This window comes from Apis mellifera, linkage group LG4 (assembly GCF_003254395.2).
Source record: "Apis mellifera strain DH4 linkage group LG4, Amel_HAv3.1, whole genome shotgun sequence".
NCBI classification, from domain to species: Eukaryota; Metazoa; Arthropoda; class Insecta; order Hymenoptera; family Apidae; genus Apis; species Apis mellifera.
This window is the reverse complement of record NC_037641.1, coordinates 10,604,465-10,613,452: the sequence shown is the minus strand read 5'-3', so window position 1 is coordinate 10,613,452 and position 8,988 is coordinate 10,604,465. Positions and strand designations below refer to the sequence as shown.

The window sequence follows — 8,988 nt, the reverse complement described above, 5'->3', positions numbered from 1 at the left end:
TTGCGCCCCGTATTCGCACCGCAACGCGCGGTGATTGCGCGCGATTCATACTCTCCCCACCCACCTCTCCGCTTCCGCGGTCAAACACGTCCAACAGGTAAACGCCGAATCGGTCACGGATCGTCAGAGATCAAAGCTGTAGAAGATTACCGCTTGCGAAAATCTTTACTCTTTTACGCCAAGAAGATTAACAGATCGACTTGTTCACGATCTACGCAGCTTTGTTATTAGAGGAGGAGTTGAGATATCGATCGATGTTACGAACGGTCGTTTAGATTTCCCTTTTCGATGCGGTGTTTTACAAGTTTTTTTTTTTTTTTTATCGCGTTGAAAGTATATAAGATCCTCGTGTTTCACGTAAATCGAGTTGTTGTAATAATTATGTCAAGAGAGTGTATATATACGGAGGTGGGCATTCCCGAGGAATTTATGATTTAGAAAAGATTTTCGTGATAAGTATTGGAACGAAACGTGAAACGTTCCTGTTATTTACGGGGTCGTCGTCACGAGGGAGCGGCGAAGAAATGAAATGAACTCGTACCGTGTAAAATCGAAACTCCCGCCTTTGAATTATCGATCGCGCTCGATGGAAACGTGCTTCGCCAAAGAACGATCGATTTCAAACCTCGTCTCCAATACGACGATCCGACAATTACAATAAATCCTCGAGCGAGTTTAAAATTTCATCCAATTGTCGCGCTCGATTCTGTTTAGCAAATTTTATCTTCGATTGTAATATATCGATAACGATACATTGCAGTGAATCGTGTTTACGATCTTATCTATTGATTCGAATAACGAAACTTTTGATATAAATTCGATGAAAAGAGTTGATTCGATGATCGGTAATTGAACGACACATGGAAAAATTTCTTTTTCCAATTCTGTGAATAATCGTTCTTTCAACTCTAATATATATTTTTTGTTTCCTTTCAAACGTCATACGATAATAAACTCGAGGCACGATAAAAAAGATTCGTACATAGTAAAAATAATTCTGACGCGAATGGGAACGCAAGTGCACTATGCCGTCGTTGAAAACTTTTCGCGTAGAATTCGATCGACCAACGGCTACGTATCTTAGTGGCGAAACTGTCAGTGGGAACATTATTGTGGACATAGTAAGGGAGAAGGAAATTAGAGGTGAGTCTTTTGATAATGGTCCTTTTTGAATTCTAAGCATTTTCAATTACGAATTAAGCGTCGTGTTAGTACACTCGATAGAAGCTGTGAATGTGGATTGCGAAATATTTGGATAAGTAAGTAAATTCGTTAAATAGTTGGATAAATATTATATTGATCGAATGTTTGACGAATGTCTGGTGATTTTTCACCGATAAAGTGATCAGGGAAATCAAAAATTTGATCGTTTTCCGATTATTTTCGAGAAACGTTGAAAATGAACGGTAAAGAAAATTACTTGATATAAAAATAATGTGATATTAAAAAAAATCACATTGATTAAAATTGATTTATATTCAAAAAAATATTCAAATATTCCTATTTTGCAAATGTAATAATTTATAGATAACAATACAGATGACAAAATATTGACAATTTGATAATGAAAATTTAATAAAAAGCGTTAAGATTAGATTAAGGTCATATGAGATATTATTAAAATTGTATTATTAAGATCGTATGAGAATCGCAAGCATTTCTTATTTTTATTTCTTCTCGCCGATTTTTGGTTGTCATCTTTGTCAAACGAAATGAATATCAATGTTGAAAGAATATTTGAAAACTATAGTTTCATATTTTTCACAAGATTCTCAAGTATTCTCAAATTTTTGAGAATACTTATTTTAAAATATACAACTAAATTTGGGTCAATATCGTACACTTTATATAGTAGAGAATTAATATATATTATATTTCATGTAATCGTAAAAAGTAATAAGTTAGGGAAATATGAGAATAAGAATGAAATACTAGTCGGTAAAATTTTGTTTGAGATTTTTTTCCAGAGTAAATATAGTTAAAGAGAGCAAATAGTGAAACAAGAATAGAGATAAGATAAAATTGCAATCAATGCCATCTTCAGAGTGTCGGAAATGAAACATAAAAGATCAGAAGTAACTGTTAGCGCCATCTCTTGAGTATTCTAAAAAAAATATTTTATATTATTTATATTATCGCTCAAGAGATGGCACTGATAATCGATTCTTACCATATCTCTATCCTGCTCTTATTATTCTCTGTCCTTTCTATACGTGTTTCATTCGCGGCACTCTAGAGATGGCGCTGATTGCAATAATTTTATCCTATCTCTGTCCTTTTTCTTCTTATTTATCTCTCCTTGTCTATTCTTTTTTGGCGCAATACAACGAGGCAAAACATTGAACGCACTTTCTTTCATCATTTTTCTACAAAAACTAGAATATATCTTATCTTTAATATAAAAAATATATTTACCATGTATATTTATTTATATATTTTCATTTTATGAAATTATACAATTTCATAACTTTTATTAACAGCATAAATATTTCAATGTAATTGAAAATGCTCACAATCTCAATCTTATCGCATATATATATAGTATTGATATTAATATATATAATTTTTAATTATAGGACTATTCTTTATTGCAATCGGCCAGGCTAATGTAAGCTGGACCGAATATGATCATACAAGAAAAAAGAAGCATCATAGCCATAATGTTATCTATAGCAATTCCGAAAAATATTTCGAGTTCAAATACAATATAATTGCTAAGCACAAATGTGAGTAAAAGCATTTGAAAATAAAAAGCTTAGATGTTTAAACAAACAATCATAGATAAAATTAATAGATAACTAATCTATTAATCTCTAAATATATTATTACATTATTAATCATATTAATTACATATTTTATAATTTCTCAGCTAATTCGCGAATGACAATCCCCTTTGGATATCACGAGTATCCATTTAATTTTCAACTACCTCATAACATACCAAGCAGTTTCGAGCATAAATACGGACATGTAAGGTATACTATAAAAGTCGTAATGGATAGACCATGGAGATTCGATCATCAAACCAAAATAGCATTCACGGTTATTTCAACTTTGGACTTGAACGCACATCGTGAAAAATGCGTAAGATATTGATATTGTCTCTTACGTAGCACATATATATAACGAATTCAAACGATTATTCTATTTTTCGAATAGCTAGGATTGGACGATGAAATGATAAAAAATTTCTTTTCTTGCTGTTGCAATCAAGGATCGATTAATTTACAAATTAGAATACCATCCTCTGGATATGTTCCAGGTCAATCAATAATCACAATGATGAATTACGTGAATTCCACAAATAATATACAAATAACGAAGATTAGTACAAAATTGTTACAAGTGAGTGATCGAAATACCAATTTCGTGATTTCACTGAAAAATTATCTTATACCTTTTCTCCTTTAAGAAACTCAAATTTTATGCATCTACACCGCACACAAGATTGAAATCTAGTACTGTTGAAATCGCAACTAAGGACACTTCAAAATCGTACCTGGCTCGTGGTCAAGCCATATCAGGGATGTTAATCCCACCTATACCACCGTCCTATCTAGAATATTGTAGCATAATAGATTTGAGTTACGAATTACTCGTTACTGTACACGTTTCAGGACTGTAAGTATTAGACAATACCTAATAACATCATTATTATTATATTCAACAACAGATATGATCAATGATTTCGTTTAAAATGAGGCATTTTAAAATGAAGAAAAGTTATCCTCTTTTAATCGGAACGATACCACTCTATCATCCGCCTTCTGCACCATCTCTGGACGATATAAATGCATCCACGACGATATCATTTCCAATCCCGACACCAGGTCAATTTGATAGGTCGCATCTTCCAACGGAAGCTATTGGTTTCGTTTCTCCAGAACAATCCTTTGCTCCTTCGAATCATCTGGATATACGTAAGCAATTGATAATAGTAAAATTTATACACACGTGAAAATGAAAATGAAGAAAAGTATTGTTAGAATCTATTACCTTTTTCTCCGTTTAGCACCACCATCCTATAAAGAATGCATGTTTGGAACTGAGGATATCATGGATCAAGATGATTCGAAATATGTGTTTGGTGCGGATATCCCTTGGGCACCTAGATATCCAGTATTCAATTATCCAAAAACAAGTTAAAATTTTAGTTAAAGTTAAAATTTTCCTCTACAATTTTTATCTTTGATCACGAAATAATATTTTCATTTGTATCTTTCTTCTTCAGACATATATTAATGAACGAAAGATCGTAACGAGTATAATATGATATCTGCCAAAGTTTTAAACCCAAAACAAAACAAGAATCAACAAATCTACTGCAACATAACACATAATATGTTATTAGTATATTATATCTCGATAAAAATTCGCGAGATATTTTTTTATATATAATTTTATCATCAATCAAAAGTCACAAGGCACGAGGGAAAAGCAACAGTTTTACGAAAATGATATATTTACACAATTTATTTTTATATCTCAACATCGCCATATTGTAATCATAATCATCATCGAGTCATATTATAATTAGCAAAAAAAAAAAAACCGATTATTATTTTTAAAAAGATGAACAAGGAGAATAAAGAATTTCGCGACAAAAAGCAGCAGTACAAAAGGAATGAGAGATTCGTCGGTAAACTCCGATAAAACAATAGATCGCAAATCGGTCGTTCTCAAAAAGATCTGAATAAAGAGGATAGTAAAAAAAACTTACAATAGCTCCTGAGCGCGTCTGCTTGTGTAACATAATTGGTTAAGAATATGGAGGAAAGTTAATCAACAAGTTGCGAACATATTTCAGATCATCACTCATATAACATCTTCTACTCTATAATGTATACAATTCAACTTGACGCTTTAGGAAATACACATGGTACAATTCGCACTGTAATCACCAAATGCCCGATAAACGTGTCATTGTAGGAACTGAACCCAACCATCTTAATGTTAAAGGCTGTCTTAAATACAATGAACAGACACGGTTGTCATGCCTTTCTTTTCTTTTCTTTTCTTTTCTATTCAAATATCACTTGCTATCGGATGACTGTGAAAAATTTTCTTTCAGCTTTATTTTATACTATTAAAAATAAAGTACAAGTAAAAAGATTAATATATCATCGAGCATATTTAAAAAAAAAAAAAAAAAAAAAAAAAAATGCATCTGAATAAAGTCAATTCCAATAATATCATTATTATGACGTTCATTATGGCTGGTCCCATTTCGTACATAATTATCATTCATAATTACAACAATCGTTCTTAATAAATTCATTCAATATAATCGAGACAAAAATTTCACTCGAACGTCATTTTGTTGTTTTTAAATAAATGTACAATCATAACAATGTTCACAAAAACATCCGACGCAATAAAAAAAAAAAAAAAAAAAAAAAAAAAAAAAAAACAGATAAAATTGTGCTACGACAATTCATTTTTGTTTCCAATATCCTTCAAGTATATTATAAGATACGAGCGTGTACTCCTAAATTGGCATTCGGTGTCGTAGAAATACTCGTGATTACTAAATATGAATTTAAAAATCGCATGAAACGTAAATATATCTATTCTTTTTTTTGTTTTTTTTTTTCTTGCTTTTTCAGTAATTACATTATGCTAGAAATAATTTTTAAAAAAGGAAAAATAAAAGAAGTCAAGAATTAAATCGAATATATTAAGAAATAAGAAAATAATAGTAGTAGTAGTAGTAGTAGTAGTAGTAATAGTAGTAATAGTAGTAGTAGTAGTAGTAATAATAATAATAATAATAAAGCGAAAAATATAATTCATAAGCTTACGAGAGAAATAAAATTAATAGTTCAAGATAAAAATAATAAAATTTTTGGATATATTTATGATATTATATAGTAAAAGATAAAATAGTTTTTATGTTAATAACGCATGTTAATACATACGTATGTTCTTGACTCGATAATGTTTCCTGACTTTCTTTTCTTTAAATCTCTGATTATCCTGATTCATCGGGAGGGGAAAGGAACTGTGCGCTCCGACTTTACAAAAATTTGCTTCGCTTATATTACAATAACCTTCCCTCGATTTAAGATATTCAACCCTTAATATATATTATTATCATAAATAAATTTGGTCTATCGGTAATATTGTGAATACGCCGGTATAAATACTGGCAGTATTTGGTTAAGTAAAAAAATCATGATCACTAGAAGAGGTAACTGGTACCGATTGAATTAAACATGAGCGAAACTATTATTTCAATTCCAATTATAAATATTCATCGATGAGAAACGACACGATTTATCAATCTACTTATACTATATTCGGTTGAATACATACACACGATTATTGCTTGAAATATTAGAGATATTTATTCACATCAAAGTTTTTTTTTCTTCTTTTTTTTTTTTTTTGTTTCAATTTCGCGTTTCCTCGATTGGATAAACTTTTACGTGAATAACCATCTAATATTCTGAGAATAATTTGAAAAATAATTGTGTATATACACTTAAACCAAATATATTGCAAATAATAAAAGAGAGCAATAATACGACACGCATGTTACAACTTCCAGTAAACTTGATTTAACATTCTTTCATGGGATTATCGGGGTATTGCAGATCTATTCACGATATGATCTAAATTTCTTGCAAGTCAATGCCAGCAAAACTATATATTGTTATTGATGTAACATGTATAACAATGTATAATATACATTGATTTTTCTAATACATCGTACAATTTTATTTCTTGAATATATTTTATTCGAGTTATATTACAAAAAAGTATTGCACTATTCTTTACAATAGAAAAAGAACAGTAAAAAAGTTATTCTTATATAAGTATATATAAACTCAAGAAATTTTAATATCTCGTGAATAAATCTACTATAAAACCACCGATAGGAAAGTATAGTGAGTCAATAGATTCATTTTAAAAACAGCAGTTGTAAAGATGTCTTTTAACATTTCCATTTGATCCACAAAACTGTCTCGTATATTGTAAACTATGGTGACCCACTTATTAGTTTTTGCAGCACTTTGTTTTAAAAAAATAATCAATGTTGCTGTCGCCACTACATGGCGCAACAGGTTCAAGACAAACATCAACATTTCATCTCTACCATATTTGTATACATACATTCAATACAACATTAACATTAACTGAGATTAAGAAAAGGCATAATTTACATTGTCGTGGTATGTTGATCCAAGTCATGAACCAGAGGACACTGAGTTGTGCACACGTAGTGTGTTTTTTATAATGTGTGTTATGTCTTTACGCAATCACTTTACATTATTACACTTTTTTCAGTCCGCACGCTTCCCAAAATCCTGGAAGAGGAAGTGCAGATTGGATACCAGATTGGATAAAATCGGATAAAAATAACAATCGACTGATAAAATTTAATTCTTACCATAACTATAAGTGCAACTTTAACCCTCTCTCTTAATGGCACCTGGTGCTTCTGCCAATCCTTTAACTTTAAGTCGATCAGCAGTTTTAAGAAATGCAGGCAATTGATCTTGCGAAACATTAACTTCTCCTGCGTACATAAATTCCAAAATAGCTTGAAGATGACTATATGCGACATCTTTTAAAATTATGATGGGATGTTTGGACGGATTTTCCTATAAAATTTTGTTACTTGATCCTCTTTTATCGTGCAAAAGTTATATTTCAATTATAGCACAATAATATCATACCTCTAATAAGGATTTAAAATAAGGACTACAAGCAGATAACACCATCTTATGTGCTTTACAAGTTTGACCATCACAAGCTAATGTCACATCCGTGAAACTTTTTTCATCTCGTAAATGTTTAAACGACGATACCATATTAGATTGGAAATCATTCCATTTAAGAAAAAACTGCTGTTGTTCATCTGCCATTGTTGACACCCAATGTTTTAATGAGCTTTGCTTTTATTTTAGAACTGGAAAAACAAGTTTCAATAACATAACAAACTAAGATATATTAAACAGAGTAATACGATATTAACAATAACAATAACATTAACACAAACACGAGGATAAATTGAAGGACACGTTGAATACAAAAATCTTTATCAAATATTTATATGATCAAAAAAAAATATTTATTTAATGTAAATAATTAAAGAATCGTAACAAAACGAGAGAGAGGGAGAGAGGGAGGGAGAGAAAGAAAGAGAAAGAGAGAGAAAGAGAGAAAAGGGGGAAAGAATACACATTACAAGACGAAGGTCAAAGTTTCTAAAATGTAGACGAAGCAAAATGTTGCTATCTCGTGTTGAATTGTATGTACCAGATTTTGTTTAGGTTAAGCCTAAAAATATAGAAACGATTCGTATACGATGCGTTTGAAAATATTTAATAGAGTAAAATTAGAGAAAAAGAAAAGTGTCGCGCTACAACATAAATTCGTTCTAATCTAGTTTTTGAAAATGCTTTGCATGACGTGTTACTTGTATTTTGTCATAACAATACGCGTACATGATACGAATCGTTCCGTCAAAGACACTCGTAGACCCACAACGACCAACAATACGAAACGCGCGAGAAAAATAACCTATCGAAATTCATTACGTACCTTGGCTCGACGAAGCACTGTATTCTCTGGTACAACGCTGAATCACAAAAAGAACGCGAAGAACATGTATTGCCGAAAAGTTTTCAAGCGAATGTTACCAATTTTTTGTTGTGGCTAATATCACGGCAAAGAAATTCGGTCGAATTCGGATGTTTCCGTTTTAGATCGGTTCGGAAACACTGTACCGACTGGTAATAATTTCGTTCCTCCTCTTAAGATGTCGCTGGCGGCGTTGATTTACGCGCTTGGAGGAATATTCGAAATTCTCCCAACATAAATGTCAATCCAAAATTGTATATCGACGTCATTGCAGCGCGCAAAATGCATTCCTAGATATAACATCAAAGGACGCGGTCTCCTAAAACAAAGATAGAACAGTTAAAACCATGCATCATAAAGTTCAAATTCTCCTCTCGTCGAGATGTTGTTCCAAATTTA

General features: G+C 31.3%; 2 protein-coding genes across 3 annotated transcripts; one reads left to right on the top strand and one right to left on the bottom strand.

Annotated features, from left to right (window-relative positions):
* Positions 1 to 111: 111 nt before the first annotated feature.
* Positions 112 to 4,571, top strand: LOC725510 (arrestin domain-containing protein 17). The gene is made up of 7 exons (XM_001121347.5): positions 112 to 1,143; positions 2,577 to 2,726; positions 2,870 to 3,084; positions 3,160 to 3,345; positions 3,413 to 3,621; positions 3,703 to 3,920; positions 4,013 to 4,571. Exons 1-7 carry the CDS (start codon positions 1,026 to 1,028, stop codon positions 4,144 to 4,146), a joined length of 1,230 nt encoding a protein of 409 aa, XP_001121347.2. The 5' UTR covers positions 112 to 1,025; the 3' UTR covers positions 4,147 to 4,571.
* A 1,261-nt stretch (positions 4,572 to 5,832) lies between these two features.
* LOC725311 (longitudinals lacking protein-like) lies at positions 5,833 to 8,908 on the bottom strand. Of its 2 annotated transcripts, none has more exons than XM_001120198.5 (4): positions 8,551 to 8,908; positions 7,683 to 7,915; positions 7,394 to 7,607; positions 5,833 to 7,310 (listed from the first exon to the last, which is right to left on the bottom strand). In XM_001120198.5, the coding sequence occupies exons 2-3, from the start codon at positions 7,869 to 7,871 to the stop codon at positions 7,413 to 7,415; spliced, it is 384 nt and encodes a 127-aa protein (XP_001120198.1). In that variant the 5' UTR covers positions 7,872 to 7,915; positions 8,551 to 8,908; the 3' UTR covers positions 5,833 to 7,310; positions 7,394 to 7,412. The 2 variants fall into 2 exon arrangements, with proteins under 2 accessions (XP_001120198.1, XP_016767133.1); XM_016911644.2 differs by lacking the exon at positions 8,551 to 8,908 and adding an exon at positions 8,266 to 8,287.
* Between the last annotated feature and the right edge of the window lie 80 nt (positions 8,909 to 8,988).

Bases quoted from the DNA above. Each gene is read 5' to 3' on its own strand.
- LOC725311 (XM_001120198.5), bottom strand. From the start codon at position 7,871: ATGGCAGATGAACAACAGCAGTTTTTTCTTAAATGGAATGATTTCCAA. The intron at 7,608-7,682 runs GTATGATATTAT...AAAATTTTATAG, and splicing joins ATTTTAAATCCTTATTAGAG to GAAAATCCGTCCAAACATCC.
- LOC725510 (XM_001121347.5), top strand. From the start codon at position 1,026: ATGCCGTCGTTGAAAACTTTTCGCGTAGAATTCGATCGACCAACGGCT. The intron at 1,144-2,576 runs GTGAGTCTTTTG...TTTTAATTATAG, and splicing joins AAGGGAGAAGGAAATTAGAG to GACTATTCTTTATTGCAATC. The intron at 3,622-3,702 runs GTAAGTATTAGA...GTTTAAAATGAG, and splicing joins ACTGTACACGTTTCAGGACT to GCATTTTAAAATGAAGAAAA.